This window comes from Pseudophryne corroboree, chromosome 6, assembly GCF_028390025.1.
Source record: "Pseudophryne corroboree isolate aPseCor3 chromosome 6, aPseCor3.hap2, whole genome shotgun sequence".
NCBI classification, from domain to species: domain Eukaryota; kingdom Metazoa; phylum Chordata; class Amphibia; order Anura; family Myobatrachidae; genus Pseudophryne; species Pseudophryne corroboree.
In genome coordinates, this window is record NC_086449.1 from 61,339,582 (window position 1) to 61,358,643 (window position 19,062).

The 19,062-nt window shown below is 44.5% G+C and overlaps 1 protein-coding gene and 2 pseudogenes across 1 annotated transcript in view; all 3 read right to left on the reverse strand.

Moving 5' to 3' along the window:
• The window catches only part of LOC134936133 (A.superbus venom factor 1-like), a 168,420-nt gene that overhangs the window by 52,679 nt on the left and 96,679 nt on the right, over window positions 1-19,062 (reverse strand). Inside the window, exons 20-28 of the mRNA XM_063931049.1 lie at window positions 16,495-16,634; window positions 16,116-16,328; window positions 14,898-14,964; window positions 11,945-12,031; window positions 9,846-10,049; window positions 1,319-1,394; window positions 1,067-1,226; window positions 435-533; window positions 121-271 (exon numbers count right to left, since the gene is read on the reverse strand). Of these exons, the coding sequence (XP_063787119.1) occupies window positions 121-271; window positions 435-533; window positions 1,067-1,226; window positions 1,319-1,394; window positions 9,846-10,049; window positions 11,945-12,031; window positions 14,898-14,964; window positions 16,116-16,328; window positions 16,495-16,634 (1,197 nt within the window). The remainder of the gene's footprint in view (window positions 1-120; window positions 272-434; window positions 534-1,066; window positions 1,227-1,318; window positions 1,395-9,845; window positions 10,050-11,944; window positions 12,032-14,897; window positions 14,965-16,115; window positions 16,329-16,494; window positions 16,635-19,062) is intronic.
• LOC134937268 (5S ribosomal RNA) lies at window positions 4,007-4,124 on the reverse strand (annotated as a pseudogene).
• On the reverse strand, window positions 4,232-4,349 carry LOC134937427 (5S ribosomal RNA; annotated as a pseudogene).

Below are 19,062 nucleotides of genomic sequence, written 5' to 3' on the forward strand. Positions count from 1 at the left end.
AAACTTTGAAATTCTTGAAACTACTGTATATTGAATGTCAGCAGGTGTTTTAATCAAGTGATGTCCGGATGTGTCACTGATACCAAATAGTGATATAATAAATTCTGCAGGGCTCAGTACCTGTGGTCGCAGAGAGCAGCTTATTTGCATTGTCTATAATTCCAGCCTTAGCAAGAGCATAGGTGACGATTGCGATGGTATATGGTTTTTTTAGATTCGGGTACTGGCCCAACAGGAAGCTAGTTGCCATCTCGATACTCATCTTCAGGTTCTGTATAGGGGTAAAAATACTTGTTCAAGCACTGCTCTGTGGATTAGATTATCATTATCCGTGTTATACAAAGTGCAACACTTATATAGTAAAAGGAAAAAAAACTGTCATATGTATGGCGTTGTATTTTCATTAACACACTAACGTCGGATAAAGCACTCACATTGACATGTGCTGTACAGGTCTTCTCACTCTCCAGCATAGCAATGAGGACAAAAGCTGTGAGAGCAGAATCGGCCTCATTAGATCCTTTGAGTCCACCCTGGATGAGAGAAGAGATACATATGAGGTTGTGGTGACAACTTGCGTTAATTGTTGGTGTGGTGGCATGGACAAGGAGACCAGTTTATGAGATTTCACAATACTTTATTGGACAGATACAGGAGTCTATTTACCATGCCCTGGATGGAGATAAAGTGGATTGAGATAAAGTACCAGACAATCAGCTCCTAATTACCATGTCACGGGCTCTGTTTGAAAAATGACACTTAGGAGCTGGTTGGTTGGGACTTTATCTTCGGCCACTTTATCTCCATCCAACACTTAGTAAGTGTGAAGGTTGGGAGGAAGATTACAGGGCTCCACCAGAGTAAAATCAAATAATAAGGCTATTACCCTCCTCTATGTGGAAAAAATGGTTGGTCAATCCTCCAAAAAAACCTTAAAATCTCAAAAATAAGAATAAACGTGTAAGAAAAAAAAGGACATTTGATACAGATTATGGACCATTCCAATCAAAAGTTTCATGTATGCAAGTTACTCAGCTTTCCGTAAGAGGGGTTATTAAGTACATACCACCATCTCCTGATGAATGACTGGAGCATCTTCTTTGAATAACCCGTCAGGTTTTTGCTTCTGCAGTATCAACCACTTAATGGCACCACAAAGAACATCGTTATCAACGTCCATTAGGGTCTGAGCCATGCCAAACACTTTGGCTACATAAGCGGTGAGCCTAGGATGAAAGAGTCAGTGTGAGCCAGGCGGATGAAGAAGACACTAGAAATAGTAGAAGTGTGTACAAGCGTGAAAGCTGACAGCAGTTACCAAGTGCTGGCTGGCCGGTCCTTGAAAGCTGCATAGGAATTGTCTACTTTACGATAGACAAGTTGCTGGATGTAACCTGCAAGAGCAGAAACGATTGAAGATTTGTGAATTATGCCATTTAATATAAATCGCACAGTCTGAAATACCGCAACTTTAATCCCAGCAACTGGCCTAAAATGACAGCTTGAAGAATTGTAGGGGTGATACCTGATAATGATCTAAAACCTCTACAAAAACTTTCATACACGTTGGTAAATACAGTCAGAAAATGACCACAAATGTCCCATACTGTGTTTCAAATGCACTGAGGCCAGCAGGGATGGAAATTGATCTTGGCATCCAACAGGATCAGCCCATCTGAGGCCAAATTTGCTCCTCATACAGTCTGAGGGATCACACACACCTACTTAGAAAAGTGAAAAAAATGGTTCCCGTATAGTACCAGAACCAAAGAGAAAAAAAAAGAAAGACTATGGGGTATATTTACTAAGGTCCCGATTTTGACCGAGATGGTGTTTTTTCTTCAAAGTGTCATCTCGGGAATTTACTAAACTCAAATCACGGCAGTGTTGAGGGCATTCGTATTTTTTTGGAAGTGCAATTCACAAACACTGCCGACAATAGCCAAACACTACCGTGATAAAATACAATTCGTGAAAAAGTGCTAAAAAAAACAGACCTGCTTTTTTTTACCGTGTTCGGATAGGCATGCACGGATCCATGAGATCCGTGCAAGTTTTTAAGTGGGAAGGGGTGGGAAAGTGTTTTTTTTTTTTTTTATTGCGTGGGGTCCCCCCTCCTAAGCCAAACCAGCCTCGGGCTCTTTGAGCCGGCCCTGGTTGAAAAAATATGGGGGAAAAAGTGACAGGGGTTCCCCAATATTTAAACAACCAGCACCGGGCTCTGCGCCTGAGGTGAGGTTACTTTCGGTCAACCGCTGGCCACAAAGTTCCCACCATTGGTTATAATGGAGCGCATAGGCGCTACATTGTAACACTGCCGTGTGCTGCCTGACAGACACTTCAGGAGCACACAGCCAATCAGGAGGGTGCCACAACGTGGCGCTCCCTGATTAGCTGATGGAACCCTCTTAGACAGAAGTCAGGGGGTGTTCCTGGCATTCGGGGAAAGGGGTCCCATGTGAAAACATGGGGCCCCTTTTAGTGCGTGGTCGGGTGTTCGTTTTGTTATTTTGCCAAATTCGTGGATTACAAATAGACCAGAAGAGGAGCCAACAACACTGGATTATGTGAGTATAATTTTCCCAACAGGTACCCCTTGGATTCTACATGGAGAAGAGGACCGACCCTCGTGTGAACATAGGTAAGTATGTATGTATGGAGGTGTGTATGTATGTATTAAACTTTTACTTTCAAGGTGTGTGTCTTCTGTTTTTATTGGGGTATTTTTTAGTAGTAGTACTACTACAGGTACCAGCGGGCCCGGTTTTCCACCGCATGCTGGTACTTGTGGTTCTCCAAGTACCAGCTTGCGGGGGAGGCTTGCTGGGACTTGTAGTACTGCTGCTAAAAACAATATTCATTTTTTGACAAAAAGGCTATCAGCCCCCCATCCGCAGCCCTTGGATGGGGGGGACAGCCTCGGGCTTCACCCCTGGCCCTTGGGTGGCTGGAGGGGTGGGACCCCTTGATTGAAGGGGTCCCCACTCCTCCAGGGTACCCCAGCCAGGGGTGACTAGTTGGGTATGTAATGCCAGGGCCGCAGGGACCAATATAAAAGTGTCCCCCGGCTGTGGCATTATGTATCTGGCTAGTGGAGCCCGGTGCTGGTTTCTGAAATACGGTGGGACCCCTACGCTTTTTGTCCCCCGTATTTTTGGAACCAGGACCAGGCGCAGAGCCCGGTGCTGGTTGTTTAAATATGGGGGAACCACTGTCACTTTTTCCCCCATATTTTTTCAACCAGGGCCGGCTCAAAGAGCCCGAGGCTGGTTTTGCTTAGGAGGGGGGACCCCACGCATTTTTTTTTTTACATTTTAACAATGATTTTTTTTAACGAAAGGTGCACAATGAACCCCAGCACGGATCTCACAGATCCGGCCGAGATTCATTGTGTTAAAGTCGGCAGTGTTTTACAATTCACTCCCGTAAAACACTGCCAAAAAAAAACGAATGACATCGACATCGGTAAATACGAAAATGCAGAATACGGCAGCTTAGTAAATTAGTCGTAATAAATTCAAAAAGTTGCAAATTTACACTTTCGATGTCATTCGTGTTTGAACTTTAACCTCATTCCGAAAATTACGAATTTTAGTAAATATACCCCTATATGTCTCTTCTGGGGCACACTTGTATTGATAATTGTGAAAGATATGTATTAATATTTAAATATAACTATTATTTGCCCTCTTAAAATATTGGCTATAAGGCAACAAAAAGAAATGACAACACGTAAAGCAAAATAATCAAAATAAACATCAAATTATGTAAATATTACAAAACTAGCATAGTGGCTCTGTGAGCAAAAATATATATGTAGATCTCCAATGATGAGAAATGGTCTCTTCTTCCTAATTTGTAACAATATATGCTGTAATAGAAATAAAACAGGAAGAAAGAGAAAATAAGCACTGGGCTCAACCCAAATCACTGGTTTAAGTACTGGTTTGAAAAAATGTGAGGTAATACTTGGTTCTAGGTCCTGTGTCCTTGGTTTGGATGAAAATACCTGCAGTACCTGGTATTCTCTGGTGGTCTCCCACCCAGGTACTGACCAGGCCCACAGTGCTTGGCTTCCAAGATCAGACGAGGTCGGGCATACTCAGTGTGGTTTGACCGCAGGTAAATATATCACACCCGATGACACTGGGAACCATATATTGTCGGATCTGAAAGGTCTATGAGAACTCCCAACTTTCATATGAAATTGTTGGGTGCTCTTAAATCAAAATACCTGCGGTACCTGGTATTCTCTGGTGGTCTCCCAACCAGGTACTGACCTGGCCCACAGTGCTTGGCTTCCAAGATCAGATGAGGTTGGGCATACTCAGTGTGGTTTGACTGCAGGTAGGTAAATCGCACCTGATGCTACTAGGAACCATGTATAGGAACCATATATGCTAGGAACCATATATAGTCTGATCTGACACCTCTGTGGGAACTCCTAAAATTTGTGAGGAGTACTGAGTGCTTCCGAAAAAAGTGAAAGCAAAAAGTGATTTGGATGATAGTGTGACACTGTTACAAAGAAGGATTAGTAATAGCGAATCAGGTCTGGGTTTCACACCACTTCTGCTTTTTGATCATCTGCCTGAGCATCGAATGAAAAAATGAGAGGGTGGTGAGAAACTACACTGAGACGGAAGAAAGATAGGGGAACACTTCTACTGTCCTGTTTTGTAACAAAATGTTGGTTTATGTTAGAGCTATAGCTTTCATTATATAATTTCGAATATCAATTGCATAGATAGAGTGATCCTGTGCAGACTCAATCAACCTTTCTTCGGATCACACACCATCATTACAAACCTATGATGATGACTTAAGGAAACTAAAGCAATCAAAAATATAAAAAGCACTTGACCGAAATAGATGGGTAAAAAGTAATTTAACACCAGCTTACACACAAGGCAAACCAAGCTAACCAGCTTGAAACATCAGCAACGTCTGAACAATAATACTTATCGAAGGAACAAAACAGTACTTAACCAAGAACCAAGCAGTACTGAACTAAGTAACCACTGCAGGATGACGAAGCGCTGGGCGGGCACCCTGCATCCTCTACGGACAACAAGAAAAGGATTTACCAGTAGGTAATTCTAATCCTATTTTCTCTTACATCCTAGAGGATGCTGGGGTCCACATTAGTACCATGGGGATGTACTAAAGCTCCCAGAACGTGAGGGGGAGCGCGGAGGCTCCTGCAGAACTGATTGACCAAACTTCAGGTCCTCAGCAGCCAAAGTATCGAACTTGTAGAACTTTGCAAATGTGTTCGACCCAGACCAAGTAGCTGCTCGGCTAAGCTATAAAGCCGAGACACCCCATGCAGCCGCCCAGGAAGAACCCACCTTACGAGTAGAGTGGGCCTTAACAGACGTAGGACACGGCAATCCTGCCGTAGAAGACACATGCTGGATAGTGAACCTGATACAGCGAGAGATTGTCTGCTTAGAAGAAGGACACCCAAGTTTCTTGGGATCATACAGGACCAACAGAGAGTCCGATTTTCTGTGACGAGCAGTCCTCTTCACATAGATTTTCAGAGCCCTTAAAACATCCAAGGACTTTTATGAAAATGAGGAGTCAGTAGCAACTGGCACCACAATAGGTTGGTTGATATGAAATGCCGACACAACCTTCGGAAGGAACTGCTGACGTGTCCGGAACTCAGCTCTATCTTCATGGAAGATCAAGTAGGGGCTTTTACAAGACAAAGCCCCCAACTCCGACCCACGTCTAGCAGAACCTAAGGCCAACAAAGTGACAGCCTTCCATGTGAGACATTTGACCTCAACCTCCGGTAGAGGCTCGAACCAATCTGATTGGAGGAACTGTAACATCACGTTAAGATCCCAGGGCGCCGTAGGCGGCACAAAGGGAGGCTGGATATGCAGAACCCCTTTCAGAAAAGTCTGAACCTCAGGGAGGGCAGCCAACTGTTTCTGGAAGAAAACAGATAGGGACGAAATCTGGACCTTTACGGTTCCAAAACGCAGGCCAATATCCGTACCTGCTTGCAGGAAGAGGAGAAACCGTCCCAGTTGAAACTCCACCATAGGAAACTTCTTGGACTCACACCAAGATACATATTTTTTCCAAATACAATGGTAATGTTTAGACGTTACTCCTTTCCTAGCCTGTATCAGGGTAGGAATAACCTTGTTCAGAATGCCCTTCCGAGCTTATATCTGGCGTTCAACCTCCATGCCATCAAACGTAGCCGCGGTAAGTCTTAATAAGCGAACAGCCCCTGCTGCAGCAGGTTCTCCCAAAGAGAGAGAGGCCTCGGCTCTTCTAGCAATAGATCCAGAAGATCTGCATATCAAGCCCTTCTTGGCCAGTCCGGAGCAATGAGGATTGCCTGAACTTTTGTTCTCTTTATGAGTTTTAGAACTCTTGGCATGAGTGGAAGTTGAGGAAACACGTACACCGACTGGAACACCCACGGAGTCACCAGGGCTTCCACCGCTACGGCTTGTGGGACTCTCGACCTGGAACAATACCGCCGAAGTTTCTTGTTGAGACGAGAGGCCATCATGTCTTTTTGAGGTACACCCCAAAGATCCATTACCTCCGTGAACACCTCCGGATGGAGGCCCCACTCCCCTGGATGGAGATCGTATCTTCTACTCCCGTAATGAAGATTGCTGACAGTGCCAAAGCGTATTTTTCCTCCCAGATGATTCTTGTTACCTCTGACATTGCAGCTCTGCTCTTTGTTCCGCCCCATTGGTTTATGTAAGCCACTGTCATTACATTGTCCGAGTGCACTTGAATGGCTCGATCTCGCAGAAGATGGGCCACTTGGAAAAGACCGTTGCAGATGGCTCTCCAGAATGTTTATTGGAAGGCTGGATTTCAGGTTTGACCACTGTCCTTGGAAGGTTTCCCCCTGAGTGACCGCTCCCCAGCCCCGAAGACTTGCAACTGTAGTTAGAAAGACCCAGTCCTGAATCCCAAACCTGTGGCCCTCCAGAAGGTGAGGTACACATGGGTCCATGTTAATCTTGACCTTTAATAGGATTAACTGAGACTGGGCAGTCGGACTTAATCCCCTGCTGTAATGACTTAATCCCCTGCTGTATTGTTCTCTGTATTGTATTGCAGCTGAGAACAATAGATGAATTGTTTATGTTAATAAACCATGTTGTGCCTAGGCACAGCAAACTAGCCAAGATAACCGTGGACCCATCTGTAGTTGCAGCCACCAGAGGAGTGAAATCCTGGCTTTCGGTGACAGACGTATTCTCTGGTGCATCTGTAGATGAGATCCCGACCCCATGTCCAGGAGATCCAGTTGGAAGGTCCGAGCATGAAATCTTCCGTACTGTAGAGCCTCGTAAGAGGCCACCATCTTCCCCAGAAGGCGAATGCACCGATGAACCGAAACCCGGGCTGGCTTCAGGACATCCCGGGCCATTGTTTGTATCACCAACGCTTTCTCCTCCGGGAGAAATATCCTCTGTACTTCCATCTCGAGGATCATTCCCAGAAAAGACAACCTCCTGGTCGGCTCCAAATGTGATTTTGGGAGATTCAGCATCGAAGCGTGCTCCCTGAGCAGATGAGTCATGAGAACAATGGACTGCAACAATTTTTCCCTGGACGCTGCAGATCGTCCAGATATGGAATTATGTTCACCCCCTGTCTGCAGAAGAGAACCATCATCTCTGCCATCACCTTGGCGAACACCCTCGGTGCTGTGCTCAGGTAAGGGTTCAACGATTTCAAGTGTGCCTGATCACTTTACTATGGCTTTAGAAATCCATGCACAGGCAATAGTGGCCTTAATGCCACTCCTGAAGCAGTGTAAATGGATTTGAGCATAGTGTCAATTTTACGATCAGCCGGTTCTTTTAACGCGGTAGATCCAGGGACAGGTAAAACCACCCTTTTAGACAGTCTGGAGACAGATGCGTCCACAATGGGTGGGTTTTCCCATGTTTTCCTATCTTCCTCAGAGAAGGGAAAAGCAACCAGAACCCTTTTTGGGATCTGTACATTTTTCTCAGGATTTTTCAAATATAGCGTTTAATTCTTTAGACGCAGGGAAGGTTAGCGAGGCTTTCTTATTGTCCGTGAAGTAAGCCTCCTCAACCTGCTCAGGTGTTGTGTCATTTATGTTTAACACATCTCAATCCTGAGCTGCACCCCCTTAGCAAGGGATGCCGTCCCCCTCAGCATATCCTCATCACCGTCTGCAGTATCAGAATCGGTATCTGTGTCATCTTGCATAATTTGGGCAAGTGCACGTTTCTGTGGGAACATGCTAGGGGATTTTGCAGGAACAGGTACAGAGCCTGACCAAACCGCCATAGACTTCTTCAGCACCTGAGTTTCAGTCTCAGTATTAGCTACCCAAGTAGAGAACTAAGCGATAATTCCTTCGACAGAGGTTAACCACTCAGGTTCAACAATAGGGATCTGAGACAAAGCATTACATTCCTGTGTACATGAAATGGATCCCTCCTGAGAGGAAACATCTTCTGCAGCATATGACACAGAGTCTCTAGACATAGCTATGTGAGATATTAAACACACACACACCCCCCCCCCCCCCACACACACACACACGGAAATGTCAGACACAGTTTCCCCCCAAGCATGCCACAGAGAGACACAGAGATTGGAGCCAGCACACACACAGCGCTTTCTGAGGTAGAACTAATGAAACTACCAGCACTGTCTGGGTACCTTAATAGACTACACAGACTTTACACATACTACCCCCCGTTCCCCCCCCACCACCACCCCCCCTCTACAACCCACCAGTACCGTACAGGATAGGAGGAGTTGCTTGGAGGGACAGCACTCCCTGTCAGTGTCTGTTGTACAGGAACTGCAGGCAGGAAAATGGCACTGAACGCTGCTGGGTCTGCTTTGAGGAGAAGTTCCGCCCCCCGAACATTGTGCTGCTTCCCGCTCTCCGTTATATTATACTGGCCTGAGGATTTCTGCTGGCAGTGATTCGGGGACCCTGACAGGCTTGCTGACCAGTGTAGGGTATAGGCGCTGGCTCAGGGCGCCCCTCACAGCGCCGCACTATGTACCACTGAGCCCCGGAGCGCAGTTATTACTGCGTTCCCTACCCTGTTGCCACCATCTTCACACCGGCTCCCCGCTTGCCTGGGGGGCCGGTGACTCACTCGCCACCAAATTCTTCTGGCTCTGTAAGGGGGTAGCGGCATGCTGCTGGGGTGTGCGATCTCCTGTGGCGGTGAACGCTCAATCCCCTCAGGAGCTCAGTGTCCTGTCAGCGGAGATAGTGGCTCAGACCCCGTAGGACGGACACTACTACCCCCCCCCCCCCCTTAGTCCCTCGAAGCAGGGAGGCTGTTGTAGGAATGCCAGTACACATTATGCAACACAGTACCCTAAATTCTCATTAAGACATACAGTGCCAAAATTCATATTTGTATCACTTTACAATGCCCCCAGTTCATATTAAGCCACACTGTAGTGCCCCCAGTTCAAATTACTGTATGTAGCATTATAGTGCCTTCCAGTTCATTTTATACCACATTACAATGAGCAGGTCCTGGGGCATAACTATATATACTGTAAGACCCAATGCAATAGTTGGTATAACACATGTAAGGTTGGCAGGGAAGGTGGGCCCCTCTCAGCTCTGGGCCCCATAGCAGCTGCACTCCCTGCACCTATTGTAGCTACACACTTGCTTCAGTGGACTTTGCTGCTTCATATTGACACTGTGCACTCTTCATTTCCTAACTGCTTTCATTCTCTGACCATTATGTCTTCTGGCACAATGAGTAGTAAAGATTTTATAACCCTGACAATCATGATGGAACATCACAGACACTCCTCTCTTTTCGGCGCACCTTGTTTGATATTGTTGATGGCTTGATTTCTCTTGTCCACTCCAACTTTCTCCCACTGGCCGGTAACATCTAAGTAAACGGTGGCAATTACACTGGGAGTCATGGTGATCATATTCTGCTCTCCACAGCCCCGTGGCACAACAATCAAAGGGTTGAGGTTGGAGCCTTCAATTGCCTCTTCCACCATTGTAGTGACCGAGTTTCCTGAATTAAGAGGATAAAGAAAAATTCTATGAATTTACTCACTAAGAAACATGAAACACAATTTGGTTGCAAATATGTCCTTTGAATTGAGTCTTGGGGTATATTTACTAAAGTGCGGGTTTATAGAAGTGGAGCTGTTGCCCATAGCAACCAATCAGTTTCTAAATATTATCTTTTAGAAGTTGCTAGATAAATGATAAGTAGTACAGGTGCCCTGGACGCTGGAGCTGGCACTCCATTGTTGTGCTTAATTTGCTCCTTTATACTAATCCCAGGGCTGCCATCAGAAATGTGGGACCCACAAACAGATAAAACAGTCAGAGTCCCCTCATCCTCCCTTTGACCTCTGACCTGGTGGATGCAGAGGAACAGTATGGTAGTAACGCATGTGCCTAATGCCCCTAAGACACAAATGCACATAAACTTACAAAATAAAATTAAAAAAAGATACAAAATAAATTTAAAATGTTAAATAAAATTTGAAGTGAGAAAACAAATGTAATTAGCAGCCACCAGCTGTGGGGAGGGGAGTCAAAGTCATATTTGGGCATAGGGGTGGCGACAGGGTCACATGGGAAAGATAGGGGGAGTTAGAGACACATATGGGGAGGGAATGGTTAAATGCACACCTTTTGAGGGGGATCAGAGGCATACCTTTGGAGTGGGGTCAGAATAACTCATTTGGAGGGGGGGGTCAGAGGCACACCTTTGGAGGGGGTCAGAGGTACACCTTTGGAAAGGGGTTAAAGGCACACCTTTGGAGGGGGCCAGAGGCATACATTTAGAGCAAGGGTCATAAGCACTCCTTTGGAGGGGTGTCTGAGGAACACCTTTGGAGGGGGGGGGGGTCAGAAGCACACTTTTGGGGGGGTGTCGGAGGAACTACACTTTGAGGGGAAGACCGGCACCAGGGACAAAGTGAGTTTGTGTTTATTTTAATATTTCCTTCACGGGGGGACTTTAGGTACCAGCGAGCCCTTAATGCCCGGGCTTGCTGGCACTTGTGGTTCTCCAAGTGCCAGCAAGCGGGACAGACTTGCTGGGAGCTGTAGTCCCACTGTAATGGACAATTTTACTTTAACATCTGCCTTTTACTGCTATCAACTCGCACCCACCGCCCAGGGGGTGCAGGAAATAGCCGTGGGCTTCAGCCTTAGCCTGGGATATATTAAAGAGGTACTGTAGGACTCTCGAGTATATTCCGAGGAATCCCCAGTCTGGGCTGACTAGTTGGGTGGGATAATGCTTTGGCTGGGGTGACCCCGTGAAATGTGTCCCATGACTGTGGCATTACCAACCTGCTAGAGCTCGGGCGTGACTCCTTAAATTTGGGGACCCCTACCTACGCAATTTTATTCCTGTGTTTTTAGGACCAGGGCCGGTTTAAAGAGCCCGGTGCTGGTTCTTAAAAGTACTAGGGGACTCCTACAATTTTTTCTTTCTAATTTATAAAACTTTCTTTACATTTCTTCACACGGAAGCATAAAAGTGTGATCTGCGCAGGCTTCTGCAAACACGCTGCTCACAGGGACGTCAATCTGAAAAATCTATTTTGTTCCGAGTTTGCTCTGTGTTTATAAACGTGAGTCTTAGTACATATCCATGTTGTATCCTTTTCTATAGAAAGTACTTGTGAATTTTACGCCCATGTTAGGCTCTAATAAATCTCTGAATTTGAAAAACTGTCTAAACTTGCACGAGAATGCAAACTCGGACCAACACGATTCTAAGTAAATTTATCCCTTACGGTTCAACCAATATTCACAGAGATCTAAATGCTGCAGAAATGGAAGTAGAGCCAGTTTACATCAGCCAATGGTCCAGTGCCCAAATGTACCCAAGGATTAACACGCTGTTACATATGTAATCTTGCATCACTGATGCTTCTACTGTACCTTGAATGGTCACAACTGTTTCAATACGAGTCCCAGGTACAATGTTTTTTACATCCAGTGGATCGATTTTCTCTTCCTGTACTCCATCTGTGAGGAGCAAACAGCACCAAGCACTGAGAAATATGTGATGGTATCCCAGAACCTCTGTATTCCAGCTATGCAGATTGCTCCAGGTAGGGCATTGATGCTCACCAGAACAATCACATAGCGGGTTAGGCAATTATTTTGATTCAAGTAAATGAAATAAAAGAACATTAATTGTTTCCGCAAGTAAATCTCAAATGAAAATCCAGACACAAGTGACATACAAGCTAGTACAGTTTAAGCTTATAAAGTGCAGAACGTGCACCTACTGTACTTTGTTTTCATGCATAAAGTGCACTTACAAAACATTCAGATGTAAGTCTGATACTTGTGCAGCACAGGCGGTAGTTACAGCAACTTGTGTCTCCTCATCCTTACTGTCTGCAGTCCGCACCCCTGATCCACATCTCACAGCACAAGAGGTCACTCACTAGAGTTATGACATGCTCAGATCGCGTAACTGGCACAAGCTGAGTAAGACGTGCAAAATGATGAATAGCAATTGCACTAGGTAACCCACAAGACAGAACAGGGGTGTTGTCCTATGCTGCCTGTCATCCATCCCCACCTGGGTGTCCGCAAGCTCCTTAAACTTAACATCACTAACACAGAAGTCATTTTTCCCACTGCCATGGGATCCTTCCTGACCACACTCTCCTCCGTCAACAACATTTGTTTTTCCTCTGTTTACCAAGTACACTGCATGGATGTTTTCCTCACCTCTGCCTTTTCTATTTCTACCTACATTCATTCCATTCCTGCCAATTCCATTTCTGTAATCAACAAACAAAATATATATCTCCTGCGTTTCAGTAAGGGGTGCAGCTCAATTTGCTTTTGGCGATCACCTACCATGGTCAAAATCTACTTGTCCATCTAATACTTCCACTGCCCTGGAAATCTATCCTTCAGAATATCTTTATATTAAAGGTCACTTTGATAAAGACTTACTTCGAAACACGTAAGTGGTGGAGTGGAGGAGGCTACATCTGCTACTTGGACACCAACCCTGAGGTGAACCCATGACCATGACAACACCCTATATCCCAGGAAATATCCATCAGGTGGACATGTGATAGGCTCCTTTAAGGCTGTTTTATGGATGCTATAGTACTACCAGTGGGTCCTAGAAGGGCATCTAAGAGTTGTATCTTTGTTTTTAAGAGAGTGGAAGAATAAAAGGAGATATAAGCATCTGCTGCTGGCATTTATCAAAGTTGTTGCTCCTTCTGTATATAGAGTTTCTTTTAAACAGTGGAGCTCTGGGCCTGAACTTTCATGCTTATCCGTAACCCTGCTGCTCATTTCATTTTCCTCTCTCATCATAGACCCCTCTCACAGTCACTCTATTGGTCAATTGTATCCCACAGGACCAAATTCTATCTTCTCTCACAATTACATACAATGCCCTCTGCTCCCAAACATAGGCCCTCATTCCGAGTTGATCGCTCGCTAGCTACTTTAAGCAGCCGTGCAAACGCATAGTCGTCGCCCACGGGGGAGTGTATTTTCGCTTTGCTAGTGTGCGAACGGCTTTGCAGCCGAGCTCTGCAAAAACGTTTTGTGCAGTTTCTGAGTAGGTCTGGACTTACTCAGCCCTTGCAGTCACTTCAGTCTTTTTGGTGCCGGAATTTACGTCAGACACCCTCCCTGCAAACGCCTGGACACGCCTGCATTTTTCCAACTACTCCCAGAAAACGGTCAGTTGCCACCCATAAACGCCCTCTTCCTGTCAATCTCCTTGCGAACGGCTGTGCGAATGGATTCTTCGTTAAATCCATCACTCAGCAACGATCCGTTTTGTACCCGCACGACGCGCATGCGCATTGTGGTGCATACGCATGCGCAGTAGAGACCTCATCGCTGCGCTGCGAAAATCGGCAGCGAGTGATCAACTCGGAATGACCCCCATTGACATTCAGTTTAAACTTGCACTTCCACCTCCCATTTCACTTTGCGTCCTATCCACTTCCAAATCACCTCCCACCATATCTTCAAGATTTTTCCCTTGCCACCCTACTTTCTCAGACACTCTCCTGTGGCTATATTTCTAGTCTTTAAACAATGTCCTTAAAACTCATCTCTTCTATCAATTCTATAACCCTGACATTCACCAAACTCTACAACTTCTTCTTTCACCATCTCCACTCCAGTCTCCCTCTAGTGACTTCCCATCCCCTAAAATGTAAGCTCTTGTGAGCAAGACTTTCTCTACTTCGTATTATTTATTAGGGTTGGGATTGATTAGCTGGCGGTCAGAATACCGATGATTGGAATCCCAACAGGGGAAGGTAAGTATACTTACCTCCATCCCCTGGCCCCCTAAACCGGCCTCCCCACAGGCTAACTCTAACCCTCCGCGGTAGTGTCTTAACCTAACTCCCCTCCCCACAGCCTAAATCTTCCAACCCCCACCCTCCCTCACAGCCTAACACTAACCCTCCCACAGGGTCCCTAACCCTAATGCCCCCTTCCCATAGCTTAAACCTAACCTCCGCCCCCCACGGCTTACCTGTCCTGTGTCCCAGTGGATGGTCTTCGGGATGCTGGCTGTTTGAATTCCAGCGCCAGGATGGTAACCCTATCCGGAATGCCGGTGTTGTCATTCCGAATAGCATTAGGATTCTGGCGTCGGTATTCTGACTGCCGGGATCCTGACCGTTTCCCATTCTTTATGCAATTATGAAATTTGACTTCATAATTATGAAGTCATGTAATTGAATCATCTTTAATCTGTATCTATTCAAATTGCACCATACATATAAAATGTAATATTAAATAATATTGATAATAATAATAAAAATAATAATAATACATTAACAGGCTTTGGTTGTGTTGAGAATGACAAGCATTTTAAAAAAGACCTTACCAATGCCTTTGACCCGTGGCTCCAGTGTCACGGATTTTATATTTGTTGTAATTCTATTTCCTTCAGGCTGAAAGGGAATATACACAAGTGAGTTTCCCTTGTAGATGAGAAGTGACTCAATTTCAGATGAAAATATATGAAAATATGTAATGTAAAGGAGAGCAGTGGTGCACGTGTGGGGGGTTCTAGGTACCCAGAACACCCCAACAAAATGTATTTTTAAATAACATCTGTGTAAGTAGGCATCATGTTATTAAGCCCTGTCCCCTCCATTAGAATAATGTCATGCTATCTCCACTTCCTCCCCATTGAACTGCAAATCATGGCATTTTGGCATTTTAGCCTCCGTCTACATCCTCCAGCTGCTGCAGTGTGTGTGTGTGTGTGTGTGTGTGTGTGTGTGTGTGTGTGTGTGTGTGTGTGTGTGTGTGTGTGTGTGTGTGTGTTGTACTGCATGACATTATACAGTACATGTCTGATCACCGTTCCATGATAGCGGCACTCCATTTAAGCTACTGGTAGGAGTTGTGTCCATTGAGGGGTCACACTGATTTGGGTGATGTTCTTCATTGTCTTGGTATCTGTAGTACACGTCTGTGTCTTACAGGCTGTCAGAGCCCTCGATGTCAGAGCTGCTGGTCAGGTGGTGGAATGGTCAGACCAGCTCACTCTGCAGACATCATCAGTTTAATAGGTTATCCATCTGTATCTTTTAATGGACACCATTAACATTTAACATCCACCAGGGCTGTTCTGAGACCAGAGCTTCTGAAAAGTAGAGACTGGCTCGTCGTTCAGCGCCCAAGAAAATGCTGTGGTCTGTGTCTGGATACACTGGTGTGTCTATCAGCCACCAGAACTCTAATATAACTGGAGTTTCTGGGTAGCCAGCTGTGCTTTGATTCTGTTAAACTAGTGTCTAGCTGGCAACCAGAGACATATTTAAACAATGATAGTTAATCATTGAATTAATGGCATATATGGTGGTGTCTTAGCTGGGTGAAATAGATTTGTTGGGTATACAGGATACTTTCTACAGCCAAAATGGCAGTGTCCAACCATAACATTCTGAAATATTGGCAGATATGTACTGTATGTAAATCAAAACCTGAAACTGGCTTTATCATATGTTATAAGGAGCTCTTGAATTGTAATTGTAACAATCATCAATATTTTCCTGTATCATACAGTTTAAAAAACACCTGCGCACATACTCACCACAACCTTTAGCTTCTTCCGGACACCATCGCTCACAAATTTTTGAAAAACAGACGCCTTCACCTCCACATCATGCGTACCCAGCTCTAGTGGGACAATGATGAAACTAAGGGCATAGGATGAGTGGGAACTGACTTCTACCGTCTGTCGGAATGGTGACTTAGCTGTCGCTAGGCTGCAGAATTTCTCATTGTAAAGCAGCTCCGCTCGTACCTGTGGTCAACACATCAAATGCGTAGTAAACACAAGATATCACTGGTGTGAAAAATAACAGAAAAATGGAAAAATAAACCTATGCAGGACTTTGGTAATAGACAAAGATGACTGGACCTATGTTATAATTACAATAAACTCATAAACCCTACCATCAAGCCCGTACCTTGATGTCGGTACTGCCATAGTTGTAGAGAATGGCTCGGATCTCCACTTGCTCATTCCTCACCACAGAATATGGCAGCTTCAAGTCAATAAAAAAGTCCTTCATTACCCGGATCTCATATGGCTTGGCCACACAAATACCTACATACAAGTTAACAAACATTATATTAGTTCATATACATCCTCCATAAGGAACTACCATCCTGTACATGAGGGAAACCTATCCTGATCCTACATCATACACAACCTACATGAGAAAACAACAACCTGATCATGGATCACACACAACTTACATGAGGGAACATCATATTGATCCCAGATCACACACATTAGATAAGAAGGAACATCATCCTGAAATAGATCATATAGATCCTACACGAGGGACCATTATCCTGATATTAGATCATACACATCTTACATAAGGAAACATCAATCTAAACCTAAATCATACACATGACGGACCATCATCCTGATCCTACAGATGTGTCCTCATAAATAATTGCTGCAGTTACGCCAAACCGCCCCTCTCTGTGCACCAGTTCTCGTGAGACGCTGTTAGCGTAGGGCATCTTATTTGCAGAAAATGCGTCTTAATTGCAACACAATATGCCTATGATGCACTTGGTGACTGTGCTGATTAAATTGATATGCAACACTTGAACATTTGTGTGCTACTGAGTCTCTGAATGTGGTTACAAAGTGCTACAATGCAGCTGCCGCAGCTTTTTTCCACTACAAGATCCATTGTGCTCCATATATAGAATCATTCACCCAAAATATACAAGTGTCACATATTAAATTAATCATCACAGTCTCCTGGTGCATCCTTGTTACATCGCATTGCGACTAAGACACATTTTCTGCAAAAAAAAGATAATCAGCGCTAGCAAAGTTGTACGGGACCTGGCGGCTCTCTCACGCCAGGCATCTCATGATGCATGGCCTATTGAGGATAGATGTATGAGGACTCATCTGTAGATCTTACACATCCTACATGAGGAGACAACATAGTGATCCTAGATTATACACATCCTACATAGAAGACAACAATGTGATCCTAGATCATGCACATCCTACATGAGGAAACATCATCCTGATCCCAGATCATACACATCCTACATGAGGAAACATCATCCTGATCCTAGATCATACACATCCTACATGAGGAAACATCATCCTGATCCTAGATCATACACATCCTACATGAGGAGACAACATCGTGATCCTAGATCATACACATCCTACACAGGAGACAACATCGTGATCCTAGATCATACACATCCTACATAGGAGACAACATCCTAGATCATACACATCCTACATGAGGAGACAACATAGTGATCTTAGATCATACACATCCTACATAGAAGACAACATTGTGATCCTAGATCATGAACATCCTACATGAGGAAACATATTCCTGATCCTAGATCATACACATCCTACATGAGGAAACATCATCCTGATCCTTGATCATACACATTCTACACTAGGAGACCACATCGTGATCCCAGATCATACATATCCTACATAGAAGACAACATTGTGATCCTAGATCATACACATCCTACATGAGGAATCATCATTCTGATCCTAGATCATACACATCCTACATAGAAGACAATATTGTGATCCTAGATCATACATATCCTACATGAGGAAACATCAGTCTGATCCTAGATCATACACATCCTACACAGGAGACAACATCGTGATCCTAGATCATACACATCCTACATAGGAGACAACATCCTAGATCATACACATCCTACATGAGGAGACAACATAGTGATCTTAGATCATACACATCCTACATAGAAGACAACATTGTGATCCTAGATCATGAACATCCTACATGAGGAAACATATTCCTGATCCTAGATCATACACATCCTACATGAGGAAACATCATCCTGATCCTTGATCATACACATTCTACATGAGGAGACCACATCGTGATCCCAGATCATACACATCCTACATAGGAGACAACATCGTGATCCTAGATCATACACATACTACATGAGGAATCATCATTCTGATCCTAGATCATACACATCCTACATAGAAGACAATATTGTGATCCTAGATCATACATATCCTACATGAGGAAACATCATTCTGATCCTAGATCATACACATCCTACATAGGAGACAACATCGTGATCCTAGATCATACACATCCTACATAGGAGACAACATCCTAGATCATACACATCCTACATGAGGAGACAACATAGTGATCCTAGATCATACACATCCTACATAGAAGACAGCATCCTGATCCTAGATCATACACATCCTACATGAGGAAACATATTCCTGATCCTAGATCATACACATCCTACATGAGGAAACATCATCCTGATCCTTGATCATACACATTCTACATGAGGAGACCACATTGTGATCCCAGATCATACACATCCTACATAGGAGACAACATCATGATCCTAGATCATACACATACTACATGAGGAATCATCATTCTGATCCTAGATCATACACATCCTACATAGAAGACAACATCCTGATCCTAGATCATACACATTCTACATAGAAGACAACA